This window comes from Crocodylus siamensis, chromosome 4 (assembly GCF_052110815.1).
Source record: "Crocodylus siamensis isolate JL-2025a chromosome 4, ASM5211081v1, whole genome shotgun sequence".
In the NCBI taxonomy this organism is placed as follows: Eukaryota; Metazoa; Chordata; order Crocodylia; family Crocodylidae; genus Crocodylus; species Crocodylus siamensis.
The window spans coordinates 246,764,316-246,791,009 of NC_143398.1; the positions used below are offsets into that span (position 1 = coordinate 246,764,316).

General features: G+C 60.5%; 3 protein-coding genes across 4 annotated transcripts in view; 2 read left to right on the top strand and 1 right to left on the bottom strand.

Moving 5' to 3' along the window:
* The first annotated feature begins 891 nt into the window (after window positions 1-891).
* CTDSP1 (CTD small phosphatase 1) lies at window positions 892-3,490 on the top strand. The gene is made up of 7 exons (XM_090041739.1): window positions 892-1,027; window positions 1,213-1,349; window positions 1,456-1,557; window positions 1,835-1,891; window positions 2,174-2,266; window positions 2,488-2,673; window positions 2,744-3,490. The coding sequence occupies exons 1-7, from the start codon at window positions 892-894 to the stop codon at window positions 2,870-2,872; spliced, it is 840 nt and encodes a 279-aa protein (XP_089897865.1). The 3' UTR covers window positions 2,873-3,490.
* Window positions 3,491-3,632: 142 nt separating this feature from the next.
* VIL1 (villin 1) lies at window positions 3,633-15,839 on the top strand. Its single transcript, XM_090046116.1, has 20 exons — window positions 3,633-5,935; window positions 7,179-7,279; window positions 7,445-7,519; window positions 7,633-7,829; window positions 7,968-8,076; window positions 8,207-8,317; window positions 8,409-8,611; window positions 8,769-8,847; window positions 8,928-9,026; window positions 9,135-9,288; window positions 9,493-9,593; window positions 9,675-9,812; window positions 9,981-10,139; window positions 10,508-10,687; window positions 10,789-10,934; window positions 11,671-11,815; window positions 12,038-12,226; window positions 13,035-13,103; window positions 14,496-14,645; window positions 15,605-15,839. The coding sequence occupies exons 2-20, from the start codon at window positions 7,205-7,207 to the stop codon at window positions 15,716-15,718; spliced, it is 2,493 nt and encodes an 830-aa protein (XP_089902242.1). The 5' UTR covers window positions 3,633-5,935; window positions 7,179-7,204; the 3' UTR covers window positions 15,719-15,839.
* Window positions 15,840-20,798: 4,959 nt separating this feature from the next.
* The window catches only part of USP37 (ubiquitin specific peptidase 37), a 46,778-nt gene continuing 40,882 nt past the window's right edge, over window positions 20,799-26,694 (bottom strand). For both annotated transcript variants that reach the window (XM_090046146.1, XM_090046145.1), the window contains 3 exons: window positions 25,399-25,468; window positions 24,623-24,761; window positions 20,799-21,317 (listed from right to left, as the gene is read on the bottom strand). In XM_090046146.1, coding sequence (XP_089902272.1) covers window positions 21,230-21,317; window positions 24,623-24,761; window positions 25,399-25,468 — 297 coding nt within the window. In that variant the 3' untranslated portion in view covers window positions 20,799-21,229. The remainder of the gene's footprint in view (window positions 21,318-24,622; window positions 24,762-25,398; window positions 25,469-26,694) is intronic.

Consider the following 26,694-nt stretch of genomic DNA (forward strand, 5'->3'; position numbering starts at 1 on the left):
ACCTTCTCCAGCCTGGCCCCCCGGGCGGCGGGACCGCAGCCGGCGCCGCTTCGAGGCGTGGGCGCTCCGCGCCTCGTGATGCTTCCCGCTGGGCTCTCCCGCCGGTTTTCTCCCGTATCTCTCCAGTTTAAAGAGCATCTACAAGCTTTGCTGGGGGGGGGGGGGGCGCTGGCACCCGCTGTTGTTTAAGATCGAAGGAAAAGCCGACGAAGCGGGGGCTTGCGCAGCCCTACAGCCCCCGCGAGGGTGGGAGGGAGCTCGGGGGTCACATCTGGTCCGGGCCCTGCCCCCCGCAGGACCAGCCCGGCTGCAGCGTCCCAGCCGGGGCTTTGTCCACCCGCGTCTTCGAAGCCGCCAGGGATGGGGGCTGCACCCCCGCTCCGGGGAGCCGGCCCCCGGGCCTCACCGCCCCCGCGTGAGCAAGGTTTCCCTAATGTCCAGCCTCAACTTCCCTTGCTGCAGCCTGCGCCCATTGCTCCCCGTCCTGCCGCCTGCCCCCGCTGAGACGAGCCCGGCTCCGCCCGCTTTGCGGCCCCTCTGCCCCCGCCCCCCGGGCTGAATGCGCGGAGCAGCCCCGACCCCACCAGGACTACATCTCCCGTGACGCACCAGGGGCGCGCGCCATGTGACCAGCCTCCCCGTGCATCATGGGGGATGGAGTTCGCGCCCCCATGGGGCGGGCGGCAGCCGGGAGACCCCGGCCCGGGGCAGGGGCTGCGCCTGGGGGGCCCGGCCCGGGATGCGGCCCGGGCGCAGCGGCACCACGGGCCGGGCCCCGTTACGCGCCGCCGGCCCCAGAAGCAGCCGCACGGCGGGCCGGCGGCGGCATCGCCCTTTTAAGGGGCCCCGGGAAGCGGCGGCGGCGGCGGCGGGGCTGGCTCCGGCCGCTCCATGTTGGAGCAAACTTTCCGCCGCCGCCCGGGCCCCACGCGCGGCCCGAGCCCACGCGCGGCCGCGCCCATGGACGGCGCCGGGGTCATCGCCCAGCTCGGCCGCGACGAGCCCGGGCCCCGCCCGCCGCGCCGGGGTAGCGCAGCGCCCCCACGCGTGTCCCGGCCCGCGAGCGGGGTCCTGCGCGCGCCGCCGCGTGGGCGCCCCGGGGGAGTGCGGGCCGCCAGCGGGCAGGGGGTGGCACGCCGCGCCGGGCGCGCGGAGCCGCGAGGGGGGCCCCGGGGGGGCGCGGAGCTCGGCTGACCGTCACCCTCCCCCCAGGGGCGCCGGGCCTGGCGCCGGGGCAGAAGCCCCGGGGCGGGGGGCTGCTGCGGTCGCTGTTCTGCTGCCTGTGCCGGGGGGACCCCGAGCCGCCGCCCCGCGCGCCCCTGCTGCCGCCCGACGAGCCGGGCGCCAAGGTCAGGAGCCGGGGGGGGGCGGGCGGGCGGCGGGGGGGGGGCCCGGCGGGACCCCGGGGCGGGGGCGGGCGGCCGCGCACCCCTGAGCCCTGGCGCTGCCCCGCAGGCCGACGGCCGGACCCTGCTGCCCGAGGCGCGGGCGCAGGACGCGGGGAAGCTCTGCGCCGTCATCGACCTGGACGAGACCCTGGTGCACAGCTCCTTCAAGGTGGGCGGCCAGGCCAGGACCCCCCCCCCCGCGATCCCTTTCTCTCGCTCCATGGCTGCCCCCCAAAACTAACCCTCCTCCAGGGCCAGGACCCCCCCCCCCCTGCAAGCCCAGGTGCCCTCTTCCACTGCCCTGGGACCCCCCCTTCCAAGCTCAGAGACCCCTCCCCCTGCCTGCCTGGCCTCTGCCCCGGCGCTGCCCTGTGCCCCGCCCCCAGGATGCCTGGAGGGGGCTGGGGGCCGTGACCTCCCCCCTGACCGCCCCCATCGTCCTGCAGCCCGTGAGCAATGCGGACTTCATCATCCCCGTGGAGATCGACGGCGTCGTTCATCAGGTGGGGGGGGTGCAGCCCCACATGCACCCCCTTGGGGGCCAGTAGGGGGTGCTGTGAGCCTGGGCCCAGCTGGGGGGGCGCGGATGCACGGGGGGCTGGAGGCCAAGGGGGCTGCGGCTGGGTGTGCGGGGGCTCTCGGGGGTCCGGTGCGCTGGGGGTGAATCCAGGCTGGCGGCGCCGGGTTCGAGTGCTGCCCTCGACTGCTTGGGCCCAGCCCTGGGGGTCCCCTGGGCTCAGTGCGGGGGTCCGTGCCCCTGCTTACGCCTCCCCGCCCGCCCCCAGGTCTACGTGCTCAAGCGCCCGCACGTGGACGAGTTCCTGCAGCGCATGGGGCAGCTCTTCGAGTGCGTGCTCTTCACCGCTAGCCTGGCCAAGGTGAGCCGCCGGGCCCCTCCCCAGCCCCCCGGTGCTGGGGGCCCCTGAGGCGCGACGGGGACCGGCCCCAGGCGTCGGGGCGCCGGGCCCTGCGCCCCTCTGGCCAGCAACGGCCCCCAGCTGCAGCGCCCCCCGGGTCGCCCAGAATCCCCAGTGTTGTGGGTGGCCAGGGGCTGGGCCCCCGCCCCCGTGACCCCTGCCCCCGCGGCCTGTGCCCCCAGTACGCCGACCCCGTGGCCGACCTGCTGGACAAGCGCGGCGCCTTCCGGGCCCGGCTCTTCCGCGAGTCCTGCGTCTTCCACCGCGGCAACTACGTGAAGGACCTGAGCCGGCTCGGGCGCGACCTGCGGCGGGTGCTGATCGTGGACAACTCGCCCGCGTCCTACGTCTTCCACCCCGACAACGCCGTACGTGCGGGGCGGGAGCGAGGGGCGCTGGGGGCGGGGGGCAGCGGCCTGACCCCCGCCATGCCCACAGGTGCCCGTGGCCTCGTGGTTCGACAACATGGCGGACACGGAGCTCCGGGACCTGCTGCCGTTCTTCGAGGGGCTGAGCCGCGTGGAGGACGTGTACTCCGTGCTGCGGCAGCGCCGGACTAGCAGCTAGCGCCGCGCCCGCGTGCGAGGGCCAGGACACGCCCGGCCGCGCGTGGCGCCGCGGACACGGACCGGCGGACACGGACTGGGCCCGAGGCCTGGCCCCCATCGTGGCCTGCAGTGCATTCTGGGCGTGGAGCCCCCCAGCTCCCAGGGACCGGCCAGCGGGGGGCTCTGGTCTGGTGCTGTGAGGAGCGCCCCCTGCTGCCTGCCCCGGTGCTGCCCCCCGGGGGGGTCTTTGCTGCCCTCCCTCTGCCTCTATCAGTGCCTTCTCCTCGTGCTGCCAGCTCCCCTGCCCCATGGGGAGGTTTCCGGGGGCCCTCATCTGCCTTATACCCCCTTGTCCTGCCCCCCTTAGGGGCTGTGGATGTCGTGCCTTGGACGGGGGCGGGGGCAGGTCTGAGGCCCCGGTCCTGATCCTGACCTCCCCCCTCCAGAAGCCCAGCACTTTGTCCCCGCGTGCAACAGCCTGCCTGGGCCGAGAGCAGCCGAGCACGCTTGGGAACGGGGTCCCGACCCCACGTCCTTGTGTGTTCGCTGCGTCTCGGGGGAGAGCCGGGACGTGGCCGAGCCCAAGTGCCTTTGTGTGAGTGTGTAACGGGGGGGGAAAGAAACCAGCCAAGAACCAGCCGCGCTGCGTGCCTTCCTTTGCCTCGCACACGTGTGTGTGAGACAGCACATGTATGTGGGTGAGGGGGGTGAGTGCATGTTTGTGTGTGATCATGCATGTGTGCAAGGAGTGAGCGTGTTTGTGACTACGTGCATGAGTGTCAGGGAGTGCATGTCTAGGGGGGTGAGTTGTGTGTGTGGCTACATGCATGAGTGAGAGCATGTGTGTATGTGGGAGGGGTTGAGCATGAGCAGGCATGTGCACATACCTGCGTCTGAGACTCTGTGCACGGGTGTGAGAGTGAGTGCAAGCGGGAGGGGGATGAGTGTGAGTGTCCACAAAAGTACATGTAGCCACACATGCATGTGTGAGACCATGTGTGTGAGAGGAGTGAATGTGCATGACTACTTGCATGGGTGTGAGAGTGAACATGTGGGGGGATGAGTGTGCACATACATGTGAGACCATGTCTGTGTGTGAGGGGTGACTACATGATCACGTGCACAGGTGTGAGTATCCAGGGGGAGGGCAGACTGCATATGTGTCAGAGTATGTGTGTATGAGATGGGTGAGTGTATGTGTATGCACATATATGTGTGGAGCCCCCGATGGCATGTGCACCCCCACGCGTGCGTGCCTGCCTGTGTGCGCAGGGCAGGACACTCGGATGCACTGATAGTGCCTGGGCCGGGCCCAGCCGCGCTGCCGCGGAGGAGGTGGCCGTGGCCTCCGAGGCTGTGTGAACACGCGTGTCCCTGGCTCTGGCCAGACCCTGGAGCCCAGCAAGCATCGGGGAGAGCCACCCCGGCTGCGGCCCGTCCTGGGGCCAAGGGGGAGCAGGCGGGTGTCACCCGCTCTCCTTGAGGGGCTCTGGGCTGGCGACCCCCCGAGCCACGATGGAGCTGGCCCTGGCGGCCGCCAGGAAGGACGGGCCGGACGATGCTAAGGGGTGGGGGGCCGGCGGCAGGACAGGTGGTGATGGGGGCTGCAGGAGAGGAGGCCGCGGGGGGTGTTGGTCCCAGGCCCCGCGGCCCCGCGGCGGCGAGAGGACAGAGAAGGGGTTTTCTCCCTGGCTGCAGGGGAGCAAGGGCTTCAGGATGCAGAAGGGGAAACTGAGGCAGGCGGCAAGCAGGGGCCGGGGTAGAGGGGGTAGGTCTTTTCCAGCCTGGCTTTGCTGTCTCGGGTGGGGATGAGAGTGTGCGTGTCTGGGGTGGGCTGCTGGTGGAGACGCTGCTTGTGTGCGTGTGTACAGCTGTATGGGTGAATGTGTGTGAGTGTGGGAAGGAGGTGAGCGTGTGGACGTGTATGTGTGGAGACACTGCACGTGTTTGACTGCATGGGTGAGCATGCGTGCATGTGCGTGTCTCGGGCCAGGCTGCTGACACGCTGCTTGTGTGTGTGCATGATGGTGAGAGTGTATGTGTGTGAGTGAATACATGTGTGGAGACACTACATGTGTGTGACTGCATGGGTGAGGGAGTGTGCGTGTGGGTGTGTGGGAGGGGGTGCATGTGATAAGTCTGCAAACACATGTGCAGGGAGACCCTGCATGCACATGATATGGGTGTGAGACAGCAGGGGTGAGAATAAGAGTGCATATGTGTGTGGGGCGGGGGGGAAGGAGGGTGAGTCTGTGTGCAAACATTTCCATGTATGGAAGTACTGTGTGCACACACGTGTGTGTATGGGGGGGAGAAGGGGCAGTGAGTCTATTCGAACAAGCACATGTCAAGGCACTGTGTGTGACTGCATGAGCGAGAGTGAGCGAGCATACACATGTGCATGTGGGAAGTGGGGGTGAATGTGCAAACACACACGTGCATGGGTGAGCGGGCGCATGCATGTGGGAAGGAGGCTGAGCCTCTGTGTGAACACAGACATTGCTCACGCGTGTACTTGCTTGGCCCCCTTGTGGACAGCTGCATGGGGCATGTCCACGTGTCCTGCCAGGGCTGGGGGAGGGCAGGACCTGCCCGTCCCCCCCAGAACCCACGCCCCCCCACTGTAACCCCTTGGCTCCCTGGTCCCTCTGAGCTGGGAGAGAGTCGGGGTCCCGGCCCCCCCACCCCATCCCGCCACAGTGGGCTGCTACACTCTGCAGCTGGGGAAACTGAGGCACAGGGGCACAGAAAAGGGACCCAGGCGTCCTGCTGGGGGCCCACCCCTGATAGACCCCCCCCCCGACCCCCTACACACCTTGGGGAGAACCCAGGTTGGGGGGGCAGCACTCCAGACGGCCCCTTCCCTGGGGCCTTGGCCTACCGCTACCTCCCCTGCCCCGCTCCCCCCCCAGCAGCTTTGGCTGCTGCTTCCTCACTAATGAGCGCTGCCCTAATTGCTGGAAGCTCATTAGTGCAGGGGGGAGTGGGCACTGTGCAGTGGGGCAGGGATAATGCCTCCCCCCACCCACCCCAGGCAGTGCCCAGCTGCAGCCGCCAGGGCCGGCCACCACGCCTGGACCAGGTGAGGCTCGGGAGAGCGCTGGGGGGCAGTACCAGGCCGGGCGGGGGCACGGCCCAGCTGGCTGGGGGGGCTGGCCGTGTTGCTGCATCCGGAGCTGCTTGGGTGCTGGGGGGGCACACCCAGGAGCACTGAAGACCTGGGGCACGTGTACGTGTGCTTGGGTAGACATGCATGCGCGTGCGTGCACGTGTGTGTGTGCATGCGCATGGGCAGGCACGTGTGTGCCTGTGCCTGGGTGGGTGCCTGTGCCGACATGCCCATGTGTGAGAGCGTGTGGGTGCACACGTGTGCCTGCATGTGAACGTGCAGCTCTGAGCTGGCACCTGGCGGGCCCTGCCTGGGGCAGGGCTCCGGGATTGCCCCAGACCTTGGAGCCGTAGGGCAAGAGGGGCGGGCGCTCCCTGACACAGCAGCCCAGATAAGGCGAGGGCAGAGGCTGGGGCTGCTCGGAGATAAGGGGAAACTGAGGCTCAGCGCAGGCGGTGCTGTGCAGCCCTCGACAGGGGCAGGCGCTGGACCTTGGAGCCCGCAGCCGCCCTTGCTATTTGGAGGCGTTTTCCCAGGTTTAGCCATGGCCAGTCCCCTGTGGCCTTGCCACACGTGCTAATTACAGGCAGATGTTACTGGCATCCCCAGGGCATGGACAGAGCCCGGACTCGGGGAGTGGGGCATCCCCCAGACCCGCCCGTCTGTGCTGCGGGCGGTGCCAGGGGCGGGTGAGGCCAGGGGTGCGGGGAGCAAAGGTTGTGCCTTGCACGAGTGTCTAGTGCACGGCTGCGCCCGTCTCCGTGTGCACCTGCGACCGCACAGCTGCACTCTGCCAGGTAGGGGTGGGACCCCGCCAGCCGCCCCCTGCCCGGGCACCTGATGCCAGGAGGGGGTGGGCATCGGGCTGAGGAGCTGCTGGACCCCTCCAGGGGCTGGGAGGGTGGATTTGGGGCTCCCCCCTGAACCATGGGGTAGGGGCCAGGTTGGTGGGGGCAGGTGCTGACCCAATGGGCATGGGTCACTAAAGCACCCAGGGGGCACGCATGTCCTCCATGTGACCACACACGCGTGTGCCCATGGCAGTTTGCATGGGTGAGGACCTATGTGGGCACACCGGTGTGGACGGGCTGCACAGGTCTGCCCACGGAAGAGGCCCCGACATGTCCGCTTGTGGGCTGAGGGGCACATGCGTGTATTTGCGTGGGTGTGCAATGGCACTCCCGGCCAGGGCAAACAACGCTGTCGGTCCCTGCAGGCCCCGCGCCCCCGCCGCCCCCCACCATGGTGCAGCTGGACCCCAAGGTCACCCGCACCCTCAGCAAGACCAAGCCGGGCCTGCAGATCTGGAGGATTGAGGTGGGGTCTCGGGGGGCCGCGGGGGTTACAGTGGGGGTCTGGCCTTGCTGCCTGGGCTGGGGTCTCCCCCTGCCGGAGCCCAGGAGGAACCTGGAGCCCAAGGCTGCAGCAGGGTGGGGGGTTGGCCTGGGGACCCCCCAGCTCAGCACCCCTTCTCCCCCCCAGGACATGAAGATGGTGCCGGTGCCGCCCCAGTCCTACGGCATCTTCTATGAAGGCGACTGCTACGTGGTGCTCATGGTAGGGGCGGGGGGCGGTCCGCGGCTGGGCCCAGGGCTGGAGGGGGGCCCCAGGGCTGGGGGGGCCGCGGCAGGGGCAGGCGCTCTCCCCTGACGGTGCCCCCTCCCCGGCAGACACGGGCGACAGGCGGGGGCCAGAGCCACGCGCTGCACTTCTGGCTGGGCCGCGCGGCGTCGCTGGACGAGCAGGGCGCGGCCGCCATCTACACGGCGCAGCTGGACGAGGAGCTGGGCCGCGCCGCCGTGCAGCACCGCCAGCCCCAGGGCGCCGAGAGCGAGGCCTTCCGCGCCTGCTTCCCCCGCGGCCTCGTGTGCGTGGGCCGGGGGCGCCGCTGGACCGGGGCGCGGCGGGGGTCTGCCCGGGGCTGGGGAAGGGATCGGACCCCTGCGGCCGGGGGGTGGGGGTTAACCCGCTGCTGGCCCCGGTCTGACGCCCCGGCCCCACGCAGGTACCGCAAGGGCGGCGTGGCCTCGGGCATGCGGCACGTGGAGACCAACACGCACCAGGTGCGGCGCCTGCTGCACGTCAAGGGCCGGCGGCGCGTGGCGGCCGGCGAGGTGGGTCCGGGCCAGCGGGGCCCACGTGTCCTGAGCCCCGCTCCGCGGTGGCAGGAGGACCCGGGGGGAGTCCCCCCCCCTCCCCTGCCCTGCCCCCAGCCCAGGGTTTCACCCCCGGCCCCTCTCCCAGGTGGAGCTGAGCTGGGACAGCTTCAACCTGGGCGACGTCTTCCTCCTCGACCTGGGCCAAGTCCTCGTGCAGTGGAACGGGCCGGAGAGCAACCGGCGCGAGCGCCTGCGGGTACCGCACCCCGGCCCCTGGCTCCCGCCCCGCGCCCCCGTGCCACCCCCTCCCTGGGCTGACCAGACCCCTGGGCTTTCCCGTGGGGCAGGCGATGACCCTGGCCAAGGAGATCCGGGACCAGGAGCGTGGCGGCCGTGCCGTCGTGGGCGTCGTGGACGGCGAGGACGAGGCCGCGTCCCCGGATCTCGTGCGGGTGATGACCGAGGTGCTGGGCGAGCGCAAGAAGCTCGCGGCCGCCACCCCCGACACCCTGGTCGACCAGGCCCTGGCCACCTCGCTCAAGCTGTACCAGTGAGTCCCGGGTCGGGAGTGGGGGGCAATGGCGGGCGGGGGGGCGCCCCTGCCGCCTGGCTGCCGGACCCCTGGCCCACTGCACGGGGCGGGCCGCCCCCTCTTAAAGGGCCGGCGCCCCCTGGCTGTGCTGAGTGTGCCCCTCTCGCCCCCGAAGCGTGTCCGACGCCGAAGGGAACCTCCTGGTGCAGGAAGTCGCCGTCCGGCCCCTGGCCCAAGACATGCTGAGCCACGACGTACGTGCCCCCCCGAGAGCCCCCCACCCTCTCCCTGCCCGGGGCCTGGTTCTGATGGCGCTGGGGTCTCTGCCCCTCAGGACTGCTACATCCTGGACCAGGGCGGCAGCAGGATCTTCGTGTGGAAGGGGAAGAACGCCAGCCGGCAGGAGCGGGACCAGGCCGTGAGCAGGGCCCTGGTGAGATGGGGGGCAGCCCTGGGGGCCTGGAGCAAGGACCCTCCTCGTGCCCTCCCAGCACATGAGGGGGCCGGTCCCCTGCCCCACGCCCGGCTGTGTCCCCCCCAGGGCTTCCTCAAGGCCAAGGGCTACCCAGAGACCACATCCGTGGAGATACAGAACGATGGGGCCGAGTCGCCCGTCTTCAAGCAGCTTTTCCAGGGCTGGACGGAGCCGCAGCAGACTCGTGGCCTGGGCCAGACCCACGCCCGCGGCACCGTGGGTAAGCAGGGGGCATGGGGGGTCTCCTCTTTTCCGAGGGCACTGTGATAAGCGGGGGGCACCCCTTGCTGGTACCCCTCACTCCCAACCCGCAGCCCCTGGGGTCCCCCTGCCAGACCCCATCCCACGGTGGTCCAGCCAGCATGGGGGGACGGGTCTGGGGGGTCCCCCCAGCCCAGCCTCAGCCCCCCGCCCTGCCCCGCAGCCAAGGTGGAGCAGGTGAAGTTCGACGCCACGACACTGCACGCCCAGCCCCAAGTGGCCGCGCGGACCCGCATGGTGGACGACGGCTCCGGCGAGGTCCAGGTAGGCGCCGTGGGGCCCTTGCCCCGTGCCGGGGGGGTCGGCTGGGGTGCGGGGGTCTCACCCCCATGCCCGGACCCCCAGGTGTGGCGAGTGGAGGATCGGGAGCTGGTGCCCGTGGAGCGGCGCTGGCTGGGCCACTTCTACGGCGGCGACTGCTACCTGGTGCTGTACACCTACAAGGTGGGCGGCCGCCCCCATCACATCCTCTACATGTGGCAGGTGAGTGGCTGCCCCGAGACCCCCGGTTCCTGGCCGGCTTGGGGGCACCAGGAGCCTTCCCTGGCCCTCTCGCCGAGTGCAACACTCTGTGTCCCCGGGACCCCAAGTCCAGGCTGGTGCTGTGGGGGGTGGGAGGGGGCCCAGCTCTGAGACACCCCCTTCCCCCAGGGCCGCCACGCCAGCCCGGACGAGCTGGCCGCCTCAGCCTACCAGGCGGTGATCCTGGACCAGGAGTACGGGGGGGAGCCCGTGCAAGTGCGTGTGCCCATGGGCAAGGAGCCCCCGCACCTGCTGGCTGTCTTCAAGGGCAAGATGGTCGTGTATGCCGTGAGTATGGAGCGGGCCAGCTCCAGCGGGCTGCTGGGGGGTCTGGCTTGGGCCCACGTGGCTAACGAGATGCCTTGGCTGTGCCCTGGGGCGGGGAGTGGCAACCCCAAGGATGCCTGAGCATGGCGGTGCTGGAATATGGGGAAACTGAGGCACAGAGCTCAGCAGGGCTGGGCTTGAGCATGGCAGCGCCCCCCTCCAGCCACGTGGAAACTGAGGCACGGGGCGGTGCTGAGGCCACCCAGACAGCTGGTGGACGTGGAGGCTGGGACCATGGAGCTGGCGCAGCCCCAGTGCCCCCCACCCCACAGTGCCCAAGCCCTGGCCCCAGCACCAGGAGCTCCCCTCTGACCCCTCCACCCCCACAGGGCGGCAGCTCCCGGGCCGGAGCCACGGAGACGGCGCCAGCCACGCGCCTGTTCCACGTGCACGGCGCCAGCGAGACCAGCACGAAAGCCATCGAGGTGCCCGCCCGTGCCGCCGCCCTCAACTCCAACGACGTCTTCGTGCTCAAGACCCCGGCCTGCTGCTACCTCTGGTACGGCAAGGTAGGTACGGCCAGGCCGGAGAGGCCTGGGGGGGCAAGGGGTCTTTGGGCAACCGGCGCCCCCACGGTGCCTGCAGCCACCGCGCACGCCGTCTCCGGCAGGGTTGCAGCGGGGACGAGCGGGAGATGGGCAAGATGGTGACTGACCTCATCACCAAGACGGAGAAGCTGGTGGTGGCCGAAGGGCAGGAGCCCCCCGCCTTCTGGGCCGCGCTGGGCGGGAAAGCCCCCTACGCCAGCAGCAAGAGGTACCCCCGCGCTCCGTCCCCGCGGTCCCCGGGACCCTGCCGGAGCCGCCCGCCGTGCAGCCTGGAGCCGCCCCGCAGGGAGCGGCCGCTGGGAGGATTTGTTAGGGTTACGGTGTCGCGGCCACCCCTCCAGGCTCGGTCCAGCCGGGTGGGGGGCCGGGATGCAGGGGCAGAGGCCTGGAGTAGTAGGGACATGAGTGGATGGAGGGCGCAGGTGGGGGGCCGTGCCTTGTTTGCCCTGATTTATCGTAGAGACCCAGAGCCATGGGGCCGGCAGGGAGTTCTGGGGTCAGCTGCGCACCTGAGGCAGGATCAGGCCCGTCCCGACCATGCCAGACATATCCATAGTCTCAGGATCCCAGCACCGTCTTGACGTCACCTGCAATGCTTCACGGTCGGTCGTGCCCACCCCCGAGTTCGTGGGCCTGAACCGGAGTGCCGGCTTCTAGCTAGACCCGGCGGGGCAGGGGGTACAGGAGAGACGTCCCTGGGCCAGGCTGGCGGAGGAAAGGCGGAGGAACATGGAGAGCTTGAACAAGGAGAGAGCAGCGCTCACGCCTGGGAGTGGAGAAAGATTAGCAGGAACCGGGACATGACACTGAGCCACTAAGTCAGTGCTGCCTCGATAGAAATGTGGCTGCGTCCAGGCGGGCAGGGATCAAAGCGGGGTCCCCTGGGCAATGCAGCTGCAGGAGGGGGGGTCCCCACGCCCCCTCCCCAACCCATGTCCCGGCAGGTTGCAGGAGGAGACACCGTCCGTCACCCCCCGCCTCTTTGAGTGCTCCAACCAGACGGGCACCTTCGTGGCCACTGAGATTGTGGACTTCAACCAGGATGACCTGGAGGAGGACGACGTCTTCCTGCTGGACACCTGGGACCAGGTGTGGGGCGGAGGGGCTAATTAAGCCTCCCTTAACGAGGTCCCCCGAGCAGCAAGAGGCTGGCCAGGGCAGGATTGAGACCCAGGCCCTCCCTGCATCCCCATGGCCCTAGCTGAGCCAGCAGCCTGAGCTGTGGGGTCCCATGTCCAGAAAGGCCCTGATCCTGCCCTGTGCCCAGCCCCCTGGCTCCGGGCAGGTCTGGAGAGCCTGTCTGTGGCGCAGGTTTTCTTCTGGATCGGGAAGGAGTCGAACGCGAGCGAGCAGGAGGCGGCGGCGGTGATGGCCCAGGAGTACCTGAGCTCCCACCCCAGCGGGCGCGACCCCCAGACCCCCATCGTGGTGGTGAGGCAGGGCCATGAGCCCCCCACCTTCACCGGCTGGTTCCTGGCCTGGGACCCCCTCAAGTGGCAGGTAAGTGACGGGCCGCGTAGGGACCCCCCGGCCCCGGCAGTGCACACTGGAGATTCAGAGCCCAGATGTTGGGGATTTTAAACCCCAATTCACCCTGGCTATTTAAGACTCCCTGGCAGCTCCGGAGGCAAGGGCCGGGTCCCGTGGGTGGGTGCAGGGGCACCTCCTGGGGGGTGCACAGGGGCACCGACTCAGGTGGAGCCAGTGGTGGGGGGCAGCCTTGAGGGCAGGGGTGCCACAAACCTGCCCTGTCCCCTCCCCGAGTGCCACCCTGATCCCCTTCCCCATCTGATCCACTGCTCTGGGCTCTGCTTCCTGCCATGGGCTCCCTGCCCCATCGGCTGCTCTGCTTTCTGCTCCCTGCCCTGCGTGCTCTGCCTGAGCCTCTGCTCCGCTTTCTGCTCCCTCCCTTATTGGCTGCTCAGCTTTCTGCTCCCTGCCTTGTGCTCCCTGCCGCATCCCCAGCTCTGCTTTCTGTTCCCTGCCTCACTGTCTCTATTCAATGTGCTGCTTGGCTCCCTGCTCCTTGCCCCTGCCCCATCCACTGCTCTGCTTTTTGCCCCTGTACTATCAGCTGTTCTGCTTTCTGCTCCCCACCCTGTTCTTTCTCTTTAGTCTTCTGCTCTGCTTTCTGCTCCCTGCCCTGTGCTGTCTACCCAATCTGCTCCTCTGCACGTTGCTCCCTGCCCCCATGCCCAGCCTTAGGGCACTGCTGTGCTGAAAGGAGATGGATGAGCTCCTGGACCTCAGCTGCCCCTGAGCTCACCAGACACGCCTGAGCCCTGGTCTCCATCTCTCTCCCTGACAGGACAAGAAGTCGTATGAGGAGCTGAGGGCTGAGCTTCAAGACAACAAAAACTTTAGCCTTGTCACAGCGGTAAGTGCCCAGGTGCCCTTGGGTGGGTCAACAGCAGCACTACGGCACCGTGGGCTGATCGAGGAGTTTGCAAACCCATCACCACTGCAACCACGGCCAAAGAATAAACTTTGTGGGCCCCTGCCTAAATTGGCTGCATCGTACCTTGTGCTTAAACTCACAACTCGCAAAAAATGATCAAATGATGTGCCCTCCTTAGTCCTGGAGTCATTAGAAGCAGACAAATGTCTCTTTTCAGATTCAGGAAACACCCTGTAGCTGTCTGAAGCATCTGGGCAGGGCCTCGGTGCACTGTGGGAAGTGGTTTCTGTGTCTGGGTTCAGGTTTCTAGCTGGGATTCAAAGCAGTCTGCAGGGCTGTTGAAGAGGAGCTGCGGGACCGGGAGCTGCGAGCAGGCAGCGGGGTAGCACAAGAAAGGGTAGCTTGATTAGTGGAGCCGTTAATGAGGAGAGAGGGGTGTTAATGTCTGTGGGGTGAAGAGATGAGCAGGAACCAGGGAGCCGATAATGAGCTGTGAAGTCCATCGACTCCCTCCACGCTGCCTGAATAAAAACGCCTATCTCCGCCAGGCAGCTGGTTTTAGCTATTTGATGGAGCAGTAGTCCAAGTGGGGGGGCGGGGGGAGCAGGGGGGTGGAACTGCACCAGTGCAGCCCCCAGCAGGTGCCCAGATGCTCCTGGCTGGGCCCAGCAGGGGCAGATCCAGCGGGGGTGAGGTAGTGCAGTTACTCCCCCTTCCGCCTGCTTTGCTTCCTGCTCCATTCAAAGTTTTCTAACCAACTGCCTGGCAGTGGTAGTGGCACTTCTATTCAGGCAGCACCAAGGGCCTCCATGAACTTTGCAGCTCATCTTAATAGACCCGATTCCTGCTAATCTGTCCACTCCCCAGGTGTTACCCACCCTCTCTCCTTGCGCGAGCCTTTTGGCTGCCCCGCTGGCTGGTCCTGGCAAGGGAACTCCTATGTCGCGGTCAGGAGGGAGAAGCAAGAGCTCAGGGGTTGGATACGATGACCTCCCGAGGTCCCTTCCAACCCACATTTCCTATGATCCTGCGGATGTAATAACTCACATCAGCTTTAATTTGGCAAGACAATTGGACATGGCTGTAATTGGCTCAAGAAGGCAGGACTTTGTCTCATGAACCTGCACAAGCTGCATGGCTGCTTCTGACGATCCCAGCCTACTGGTTTCTTTGTCACTGGAGAAAAATAGGTGCCGGGGTGTGTGACGATGCCCCATGTTAGCTGCACCCCCTGCTTTTTAGAGTCCTAGATCTGCCCGTGCCTGGATGGGACCAGCTGTGCCCCTTGAGCGTGCTGGGGGGTGGTCTGGGGAAGCCAAGCTGCAGCCCCATGTGACCCTCCCCTCCCCCTGCCTCTTCACTGTCTCCCAGGGGCTCACGGGAAAGCAGGAGGTTTTTACGACCTCGACCACAACCACAAGCACACTGAGCTCGAGGACCCTGCAGACCTTCCCCCTGGAGGAGCTGCTGAACAAGGCCACAGAAGATCTGCCCCAGGGAGTGGACCCCAGCAGGAAGGAGGTGAGGGGGGGCTCAGGGGCCATGCCCACGTGTGTGCACACATGCGTAGGAGGTGGTGAGGGGCCCGCTGTGTGCAGGAGGAGGGGAGAGGGATGCATGCACATGTGTGGACAATGCACTGAGGAGGTGAAGGGAGAGGGGGAACATGCACATGTGTGTATGGGGGCGCATACGTGTGTATGTGTGTGAGGAAAGAGAGGAGAGGGTCTTGGTGTGCCTGCAGGAGGTGGATGTGTCCACAGGTATATGTGGTAGGTGATGAGGGAGGCACAGTGGGTGTATGCATGTGCTGTGTGCACACATGGGTGAGAGAGACTTAGGGGTGTGTTTGTAGAAGATGGTGAGGGGTTGTGTGTGTTGGGGGAGGTGGTGAGAGAGGAGCTTGGTGTGTGAGTACACGTGTGTGTAAAAGGTGAGAGGTTGTATGTGGGGGAGGGAGGGTGAAGAGAGGAGCTCATGATGTACACGTGCATGCATGCGTGTGTGTGTGTGTAGGTGAGAGGGGCTTGGTATATGTGTGTAGAAGAGGGTGAGTGACTTGGTGTGTGCACGTGTGTGTAGAAGGGGGTGAGGGGCTGTGTATGTGTTTGTGTGTGGGGAAAGTGTTGAGCTCAGTGTGCATGTACACACATATACACGTGTGTATGTGTGTGTGTAGGTGGTGATGAGATGGGCTCAGTGTACATATATACGTGTGTGGAAAATGAGTGAGCTTGCTGTGGATACACACGGGTGGGTTGGTGGTGAGAAGGGCTTGGTGTGTATATACACACATGCATCTGCACAGAAGTGGGTGAGGGGCTTGGTGTGCATGCAGAGGAGGTGAGAGGGGGCTTGGTGTGTGCACACACATGCACAGCATGTGCATCGGACCCCGCCTCTCCCCTCCATCCCCTGGTACGAGCTCTGCAGCCTCCCGGCTCACGCAGCGCCCACCCTTAACTCTGCTGTGCCCACAGGAGCACCTGAGTGATCGGGACTTCCAGGCCGTGTTCGGGATGTCCTGGGGTGCCTTCGCCGCGCTGCCGCTCTGGAAGAGGCAGAAGCTCAAGAAGGAGAAGGGGCTCTTCTGAGGCGGTGCCAGCCCCAGTGCTTGGGGACACTGGCATGGGGGGCTCTGTCCCATGCCCCCCTGTGGCCCTCGAGGCGGCCACCACCGCGCCCAGATGCTACCCAATAAATCCAGTGCACAGAGCAGGGCCTCGGCCTCCTCGCTCCTGGTGATCTCAGCTGCTGCCCCCAGTCCCCATGATCTCAGCCATGTTCCTCCCCCATCCTGGTGATCTCCATGAGGTCGCCCTAGTCCTGGCAATCTCAGCCGTGTCCCACACCCGTGAGACTTCAGGGGAGAAGTTTTGGCTTGCCCAGACTGCATTTGCATAGGACCCAGGGCTGGTGGAGGATCCTGGCTTGGGCAGAGGTGGGAAGGGAGAAGGGGGAGGTCTGGGCTGGGTAGGATGTCTGCGGTGGGGCTGCTATGGCCTCTGTCCCGGGGGGAACTTGCTCGAAGCACAGGGAAGGTGGGAGTGTGAATCCTCACCCCAGCTCTGTTCCCAAGGGGCTGCAGGACCTGCAGTGTCCACATTTGCTTGTGTGGGTGCTCACATGTCCCCGTCATACGTGTGCCCCTGAGTGGTCAAGTGTGTCTCCATGCATGTCCACACCTATGCATGTCCACACCTGTGTGTCTGCATGCGTGGGCTTGTGTGTATTCTTGTCTGTGCTTGTCCATGTTCAGGCATGTCCACATCTGCGTGCATCCATACATGCTCATCTCTGCATGTCTGTGTCCACACATATAAATGTATTTGTGTAGGTGTCCATGCATGGGCACGTTTCTGTGTACGGATCCATGCACGTCCAAGCGTGTCCATGTGTGCATGTCCATGCTGGTCCCACCACATCTGCAAAACTATGCTGAGCACCCTAGAAGCAATCTCAGTGCTGCAGCAAGGTGTGGCACGGGATAGGCCCAGGCCTGGCACGGTGCCGCAGATTCCCGGCTGCCCGTGCCAAAGGTCGGGGCCCTGTATGGCAGCTGTACTTGCTGTTATCAGCAGAGGCCTGATAAAAGCCCTGTACAAATATTTGCAGGGTTGAAGGTGCCAGGCTGGGGGAGGAATAAGGGGTGGGGGGAGTTGAAGTGCAGCTGGTGCTTCCTCACTGCCCTTGACCCCATTGTCTGATAGCCTGGGGGGCTTGACCAGCACATACAAGAGGCATGTCCCTGCTGCCCAGAGCAGCTTGTAGCCCAAGCCCTGCCAGCAGCTGCAAGAGGCTGAGCTGTCTCCTGGTGCCCAAGTGGGAACAGGTACCATGCCCCATGAGCACCAAACGAGCCCAGAGGGAAGGAAGGAGGCACCACGGCAGCTGGTGCGGATGGTTTCTCTTTCCCCAGTTGCACCACGTGTCAGTAAACAGCAGCTGGCAATCCCCAAGCTGACACCCCAAGGGTTTACAGGACACTGTGATGCTTTTATTTTGTGTTCACAATTCCCTTCATTCTGCACCTGCTCTTTGCTTTTTTGCTGGCTGCTGAGCACAGAGCTGATGCATTTGGTGATGTGTCCACCATGACTCCCTCAGCTCTTGGCTATGGCCAACGTAGAGCCCACGAGGAAGGGACTAGCTTTTCCATCCTAACGCTGAAACATCGGGGGGGAGGGGGGTGTATCAAGGAGTGGAGCCTTAATGAACTCCCTTAGCCGCCCAATGTCATAACTGGGCAACAAGAACAGGTACTGCAATAAAATCAGAGCCTGAGGGTGGGAAAGGACCACAGGTGATCACAGTCCAACTCCCTGCTCAAAGTAGGACCAGCCCCAAGTGGATCCCAGGCAAAGCCTTGGCTGAACACCTCCAAGGATGGAGAGTCCCCAGCTCTTTGGGCAAGCTGCACTAGGCTGCAGCCATCAGGATTTCGGCACCAATAAAACAGCAGCCCGTGGGTGCCGGGGGGTTGGGGGGGCTGGCGCGGACTGTCACTCTACCGCAGCTGGCACCCACGGGATTGCACTGAAGCTCGCTAAACGACGAAGTAAGTTCATTCCTGGGTAACAGACTGACCATACCAGCTGCTTCCTCCAGGTCCCAGACTAAGGAACAAGAGTGCACTGAGCACAGATGCGTTGGGGGCCCGTTCCTGCCAGCCCACCCCCGCCACTTGCATGGGGCAGGGGAAATGGAGATGTGGGAGCATGGGAGGGTTGATAAAGGTTTTAATTCCACAAAAGAAAAGCTTATCTACACATAAATTTAAAAACGTGGAGGGGACGGCAAACCTCTGAAGATCCCAGTGGAACAGATCTGCTAAAACGCAGAGAAGTGCTGTTCCCCGGGAAGAAGGGAAGGGCCCCAGTGGTGGTCATGTGGCCTCCCCTTGACACGCGCACATGGCAGGACATGTACCTGCAACCCTGAGAGTTACCAAGCCAGGTGGCAGGCAGGTTCTCTGGTAAGGCCCCCACTGGATCCTGTCTTTGGTGATTGGTTACTAGCCCCAATTAGATCGGTTTAGAAAAGGAAGTGATGAGCCCTGTTGCTCCCCTGGTCCTGCCCAGTGCCCCCAGCCTTGCCATGGGCCCTCAATGTCTATACGAAGGTAATGCAGGCTAACTCGCCGTTTCTCCCGTTGGCTGTAGCAGCCCTGTTAAACCCCTCATGCGAAAGGAGGATGGGATGAAAGCCCAGCTAGAGAAGATGCATCCTTCCAGCACAGACTGCATCTCTCTGGCCAGTCTTGCCCTGTATGCACCTCTCTGATGGGCCCAGCAGCAATTCTGCTTTCCCCACCCCCAATACGAGCACAGCTATTGCACAAAGCAAACATAAGGAAGAGGCGAAACCAAGATCAACGGAAAGCTGACAAAAGTTGAGGGGAAGAGAGGCAAGAGCCTCATGCGCTGCCCTTCCAGACTGGACTGTTGCTGGACCAAACCAAACAGACTCTGGGGTGAATACGGGTCTGAGCGAGGACGCTCTGAGCGATGGGTAATGTACCCTGCACTGCACCCTCGCTAGCTAGGCACACCCACGAGCCCTACTGGCATCGCTGTTTTACCCCCCAAAAGCCTCCTGCTTCCCAGCTGGCTTGGCAAAAGCTTCTACTACAAGCATGAGGCCCAGAGGATCAGAGCCATCCTGTAGCTACAAACCAGACTGACTGTAAAGGCCACACGGAGTGGCTAAAGCTGAGCAGCGTCAAGTTATTGTAATGAGATAGGCAGCATGGGAGGTGCACAGTGAAGGATGCTGGGGACACCTGGACATGGATCGGACCAACAAGCTCCAGGAGGCAAGGTCACTGGCCCACAGGAGCTCATTCACCGGCTGCTAACAACACAGGTGAGAATGTAGTCTTTGCTCCAACAGGGAAACCCGGCTGCAAGCTGCCCCTTTGCACCAAGCCTGAGATGCACACATCAGAGGGGCGTTTTGCTGGCACCAGGCTCCCCAAGGGCATTTACACATGGATGGATCTGGGGGGCTGCAGGCTTAGACCCGAGGGAACTAAGTTCCCTGCTCAGTTCATTAGTGGATCTGACACTTTTAGCATCGGCGCTAGCTGCTCTTATAAGACTGGGGGGAAAACCAGAGGAAGGGGCGAGTCACGGTGGAGAACAGTGACTGCTCTAACACCATGCTCCCCACCTTTTGCTCTGGGCCTCTGCAACAAAGTCCTCTGGGAACTGTTCTCGCCCCAGTTCTATGCACCTTCACTTCAACAACGGAAAATTTGAACGGTTTATAACACCATGCTGTGGGCGGCCGGAGCTGCATCATCTTAACGGCAAAGCTTTGCCATGCATGTAGCAGGTCCGCATCTACGCCCGCTTAATGCAAGACCAGCACCTGGCAAGACCTTCTGCTTCTTTGGTTGCAGTTAGTCTTCCACCCAGAAGCTCTGTGGACCCGGATCATCCCTATCTGATGCCCACTGCCATCAGAGACGCATCTGCTTAGCTCTAGGTATTTTATTCCTGAGAAACTCCTCATGGTAGTTTTAAAACAGAACATCCTTGATAGCAAAGAAAGGGGGGAAAAATAAAACCCCTTCAACATCTGTAACCAATTAATCCAATTGCAAAGAGGCAGAATTAGGGGCAAAACTCAATCAGCTCCTCCAGTTGCTAATAACAATTCATTTGGGAGGAAAAAAACCCAAAAAAAACCCAAACAGCAAACAAACAAAAAACCCAGCAGCTGAAGGAAACATCTGCCCAAGTTAAATAAAAGATGGTTTGAAGGTGCTAATAAGAACCAAATTGTGGGATGTTTTACTGAAACCAGATATAAAACGAGCTTCGTGTTACTGAAGTCAACTAGGAAAATAGAAGAGGTAAAACACATGTGCCCTGAAATCTCTTCTTAACCTTGAAGTTCCCAAAGCTTCTCAATGGAGCTGGTTTATAGCAGTTGAATGCTCCAGACTCCTCAAAAGCCCAATAAATTTATAGCTACCCTGAAAGCACATCTCTCCCTGGGGAGTTCTGGGGGTCTAGAAGGTCAGTTTGAAACCCTGGCTCTCAGTCTAACGGAGCGATCCAAGGGTAATCTTGCCAACCGGTTTTCTTCACTCGTTCAGTTTGAGATGATACAAAAAGACAAAGCTTTCCATGTGCAGACTCTGAAGGGGCTGGGCCAGAATGACAGTTTCTGGCGTGCGACGAGACGTGGCCAGGGTTCACTTCTGAACCTACCAACAGGTCAAAGCTTACCTTCCACCCCATCCTATCAGCTGCGACTGTTGAAGTCAAAACAAGGCAACCCTACGTGGTTTGAAGCCAGAGAGAAACATGCACATGGAGACAGATGCTTTCTCTGTGAGCTGCACCAAGCAACAATGCTATGGAAAGAGGCAGTCAGAGAATAAAAAGTTCAAAACAAAACCAAACGTGCGTATAATAGCGTTAAACCAGGGGGGACGAGGAACTCTGGCAAGGTGATGGAAGGCAGCTGAGTCTTAAACACGTGCCACAGCACTGGCACTTTGTTTCCCAGCACTGCAAAGAAACGCCAGAGTGTCTACTATCCTGCCGACGTCAGGACACATTCAACTGGCACGGTGCGGACACCCCAGCTAGCAGGGCAGACTGGCCATAGGATACTTGGTGTCGGGGGGGTTTCCAGTGAACGTTACTAACACGATACAGGCCGGGTTACAGAATCTATTGCTTCAGTTGCTCTTGGAAAAGAAAAAGAAAAAAGAATAGAATGCCAAGTGATATGCAACTCTCCTCCCCACTCGCACGTCCTAGGCGAATGGGCCTGGAAGGTCTGGTCTCTCTGCACTACTGTGAGATCAATTCATGAGCAGCTGTAGTCTGGTGGCTCAATGTCACTCTTTAAGGCTCCACGCTGACAAAGCTATTCCCAGAACAATAAAAATCTTCCCCCTGTCGCCCCCCAAAAGGAGGTGCTCTCAGGGACACCAAGGCTGACGAGCGCAGCTCAAGCCCATGGTTCGGCAAGTCGAGAGTCCTGTGTTTCTCACGCTCCGTCTCTCCCTGAGCAGTTTGTTCTCCTCCACATCTGGCACAAGTTCAGAATTCCCCACAGTCAGGAGGAACGAGGTACCCTGCTCTTCACAGGGGCTGGCGCACAGACCTTCCCGCTTCCGTGCTCAGCGGCTGCACGTTCTTCTCTGCTTCTAGCAGCTCCTCAAAGATATCCCTAGGAAGCCGGAGAAAGGCACATCGTGAGATCAATGACTAGAGAGTAGTTGGACAAGCTGAAGACAGGTGTGGTGAACAAGAAGTTGGATTGAGGCCTCAGAGAAATTCCAGATGATGGGAGTTAAGCCAACAGAGATACCCCACGGATCTCTATGCCCAGCCCCATGAATTCATAAGCAGCTCAGGACTAAGTTTTTGGTTATTACAAAACAGTTTGACAACAACAACCGTTAAGACTTGACAGGAAGAGGGCAACGAAACTAAAACAATTAGCTAGTGCCAGTGAAACGGTTGGAGGGAACAAGGGCCCTGATAAACAGGATAAAACAAAGGGAAAACAGATGTGTGGGGCTGACATAGATAATACTGCTGAGATGCCACACCTCCTCCTTTAAATACGTCTTTAATGCTAGGCTGGCATCTCATTGCAACCGGACATATTCATGGTAGATTTGTGTACTATCACAGGACTCTCAGACTCTTAGGGCAGGAACAAAATTAAGATCCCCAGAGAAGCCCTCAACTTTGAGGAGGGTGGTCAGGAGAAGGGAGATCATAGAAAACATAGAGAAGTGGGGCTGGAAGGGAGCTCCAGAGGTCGCATCTAGCCCAACCCCTGCCCAAGTCAGCCCTGTTCAAACCATCCTATACAAATCTACTGACTAACCTCTTAGTACAACTACTGTCAGCCCTGGCATGACACAACATCCAAACTTGCCACAGGGAAAGCAGAGGGACTGTGGCAGCTAATGTACTGCTGCTGCAAGGGTTATTAATATATGTTTGAGACCCCCCCCAACCTGTATCAATCCGACCATGGAATAAAATTCCTTCCTGACACAAAATTTCGCATTGGTTTGACCCCGCGCAGAGGGGCAAGACCCCCTAGCTTGACGTCCCAGCAGGAGTACTGGCACAGCTGTCAAAATCCTCAGCCTGAGCTGCTGCCAACTCCAAGTGCCTCTAAGGAAAGCTTAAGAAAACCCCCACATCTGACACATGTAGCAGAAAGGGGGTGACAGAGGGATTCCCTTTCAACCTTGTGTGGCAATGTGCAAAGCCCAGAAGCCTGGGACACCTCCACAGCAGATCACTTGCTGAGCCTAGATCATCCCCATCCAGTGGCTGGTCAACCTTTTCTTGAAAACCTCCAGTAATAGAGTCCTCTCCTTCCCTGGTGCCTCTCCCATGGCCTCTCTGCTCAGACAGTGAAGAAGTGTTTCCTGAGAAGGATGGAGGACGGGATTCACCTCCAAGGAGGATTATTCTGCACTGGTCCGGTCCTGCAGGGAGCAAACCAGGAAAGCCAAGGCTGCAACTGAACTCCAACTAGATTCAAGCATCAAGGACAACAAAAAGTCCTTTTTCAGATATGTGGGGAGCCGGAGGAAAAGCAAGGGCAACGTTGGACCCCTGCTAAACCAGATGGGGCAACTGACAACTGACGCCCAGGAAAAAGCCAACCTATTCAATAGGTACTTTGCATCAGTCTTTCATCAGTGACACGGGACGCCCATGCCTGCTATGGGACAGGGAGATCCGGGTGATGGGGATCCCCTACCCTCCATCAATGCTGACCTCGTGAAGGAACACCTTGAGAAGCTGGATACCTTCATGTCAGCCGGCCCTGACAATCTGCACCCCAGGGCACTCAAGGAGCTGGCGAGCGTCATAGCCCAGCCCCTGGCACGGGTCTTTGAAAACTCCTGGCACTCTGGTGTAGTGCCCGAAGACTGGGAGAAGGCCAATGTGGTGCCGATCTTCAAGAAAGGGAGGAGAGTGGATCCGGCTAACTACAGGCCCGTTAGCCTGACTTCTATCCTGGGGAAGATCTTAGAAAAGTTTATTAAGGAGGCCATCCTTGAGGGACTGGCCCAGGCTAACATCCTAAGGGATAGCCAGCACAGGTTTGTTGCAGGTAGGTCTTGTTTGACCAATCTCATTTCCTTCTATGACCAGGTGACCTATCACCTGGATGAGGGAGAAGAGACTGATGTCATATATCTTGACTTCAAAAAAGCTTTTGATCTGGTATCCCATGATCACCTCTTGGCCAAACTGGCCAGTTGTGGCCTTGGCTCCACCACAATCTGCTGGCTGGGAAATTGGCTCCGTGGTCAGACCCAGGGGGTTGTAATTGATGGCAGTCACTCATCATGGTGCCCTGTGACCAGTGGGGTCCCCCAAGGCTCTGTCCTTGGACCCATACTGTTCAATATCTTCATTAATGATGTGGACATTGGAGTCAGAAGCGGACTGGCCAAGTTTGCTGATGACACCAAACTTTGGGGCAAAGCACCACCGCCAGAAGATAGGCGGGTGATCCAGGCTGACCTGGACAAGCTCAGCAAATGGGCAGATGAGAACCTCATGGTGTTTAACACCGAAAAATGCAAGGTTCTCCACCTTGGGGGGAAAAACCTGCAGCATCCTTATAGGCTCGGCAGTGCTACGTTGGGTAGCACTACAGAAGAAAGAGACGGGTAGCACTACAGAAGAAAGAGACTTGGGGGTCATCATTGACCACAAGATGAACATGAGCCTGCAATGCGATGCTGCAGCTAGTAAAGCGACCAAAATGCTGGCTTGCATCCATAGGTGCTTCTCGAGCAAATCCCGGGACGTCATTCTCCCCTTGTACTCGGCCTTGGTGAGGCCGCAGCTGGAGTCCTGCGTCCAGTTTTGGGCTCCACAATTCAAAAAGGATGTGGAGAAGCTTGAGAGAGTCCAGAGGAGAGCCACGCGTATGATCAGAGGTCAGGAAAACAGATCTTACGATGATAGGCTGAGAGCCATGGGACTCTTTAGCTTGGAAAAGCACAGGCTCAGGGGTGATCTGATGGCCACCTATAAGTTTATCAGGGGTGACCATCAGGATCTGGGGGAACGTTTGTTCACCAGAGCGCCCCAAGGGATGATGAGGTCGAACGGTCACAAACTCCTGCAAGACCATTTCAGGCTGGACATAAGGAAGAATTTCTTTGCTGTCCGAGCCCCCAAGGTCTGGAACAGTCTGCCAGCGGAGGTGGTTCAAGCGCCTGCGTTGAACACCATCAAGAGTAAATTGGATGCTTATCTTGCTGGGATCCTATGACCCTAGCTGACTTCCTGCCCTTTGGGCAGGGGGCTGGACTCAATCTCCTGAAGTCCCTTCCAGCCCTGATGTCTATGAAATCTATGAGATAAGCCTGCTTTGCTGCAACTTCTAGCGCTGGGTTTGCATCCTGTTCTCTGTGGCAAGAGAGAAATGGCTTTTTTTTTTTTTTTTAAACACTTTTGCCCTAAGCTCCAAGACTCTCTTACTTGTGCATGTAGAAGAAGATGTAGCCGCTTCGGTCTCGGTCACACTGTACGGTGCCCTCTTGAGTTCTGGACACTTCCAGGTCATTGTACGTGAACCAGGACTGCTTCTTGATATCGTAGACGTCGCTGATGTAATGCCCTTCAAAACAAAAAAAGACACATTTTTTCCACGTGCTAGCTCAAAAACCCATCAACTAATTGTTTTGACACCTTGATGAGACTGCCTGGCCTCAAGCAACTTGGAAAGCCCTTGTGACCTACGCAGCCCCTTCCAACCCTCTTTTTCTTAGGCTCCTGCCACACATTGCATATATTATGCAATAAACTGGTTAATCACACAACAAATTTAGACCAGCCACATATGCAAAGTAATTGTCACACCATGAATGGGTTAATCACAATACATTCAGACCAGCCACAAGTGCAAAGCAATTATCACACCATAAAAGTGGCCATCCAGCTACAAAAAGAACTGACCAGCTACAAAATAGTGTTTGCAAAAAGTGCAACCACTTTATAGCTGGTTTCTATTCAGCTTCCATTTGAATGTGTGGTTGGGCCCTACGAAACATATTGTTCAGCCACTGGAAAAAGATTTATTTTGGAAGCTCAATTACAAACTGAAAGGTTATTCTTACTAATTAACAGTGACCAAGAAAATGGATTGTAATGTTCCCCTGAACCTACGTATGATGCTGTTACAGTAACTCAACATTACGTATCTTTAAGCAGTGCAAGAGCAGTTAAAAGAAGATACCAAAGTGTATATTCCCTACCTGAAGATGATGTGTTTCCAATGTGGCTGACAACGCTGATGAGACGATAGGAATGAGGGAGTTCTCCTACCTGGAAAACAGCGTTTAAAAGGATTTGCTTTTATTTTGGCACTGGATTCAGAACAAGTCCTATGGCTAGAATTTGGCCTTGGGTCCTGTGTCCACAGCAGCTGCCTGAACAAGAAATACACTCAGGTGCATAGAAACTGGACTGGACAACAAGAAAAGAGTATCCCTTGAGAACTGGAGGGTGGGGGACACTTCTGAATTGTTTCCATGTCCCCAGTCACCAGTGGAACAGCACAGCTCTCCCTTCTGGACCAACTGGATGACACGTGCTCTCCATTTTGCTTTGCACCGTCAAGCTAATTTCCCCAAGTAAATGATTTCCACGGATGTCAGTACTAAGTCCACAGAGATAAAGTTAAATAAACCACCCTGGGAGCCAGGTTGGTTACTACAGTGTTAAGAACATCTTTGATAAGCAGGGCGTGGAACTGGCACTCCATGCCCAGAGGGGGGCACAGAGATTCTCCTCCACAGTGCTGCCAGTAACCAACACACCTTTTCTTACCCCCTTCTCCATGGCTGTAGCACATGTTCCTTCCGAAGAAGGAAACAAGCAGCTCTCAGGCAGGGCTGCTCCGTGGGGCAGAGAGCATAACAGAGAGATGGGAGATGAGCTGTGTGACACCTGACCCAGAACTCATGCACCTTCTCCCTCAACACCTCAGAGCAACCACTGCATGGTCTAAAAGACTTCCTTTCTTAACGGGCCCATCACCTACTTTGTTTCACACACACACACACACAAAAAACACTTGTAGCAGTAGTAATCACCCTTTCCTGGCTCCCCCGCTACACCTCCACACTTCAAAACTACACTCAAGGTTTCTTGGTAGCAACTCCTGCAGTGAGGAAAGCCCTTATATCGTTTTGTCTGTCAAATGAAGAGGGCAACTACTTAACAAAATCAAAGTTCTTTTTCACCCCATTAAAGGGTGAAACTCGTTGTCACCAGAGGAGGTAGAAGTATAGACTTCAGCCAGATTCACCAAGGGATTAGGCCTGTTCTTGGAGGACGGAGGTATCAGGAGCTATTGAGCAGGGGAGTGAGGGGCACGGCTTCCGAATCAGAACATCTTAGACCTTAAATGCTGGAGGCTGTAGGTGGGAGGGGAACAGGGGAAAAATACCCTGGTCAGACCCAGTTCACTCTCCCTTTCAGATTCACTTTTCGCCACTGTGTGACAAGAGACAGGAGGCAACAGTCTGCCCCAGTACATGGCATCTCTT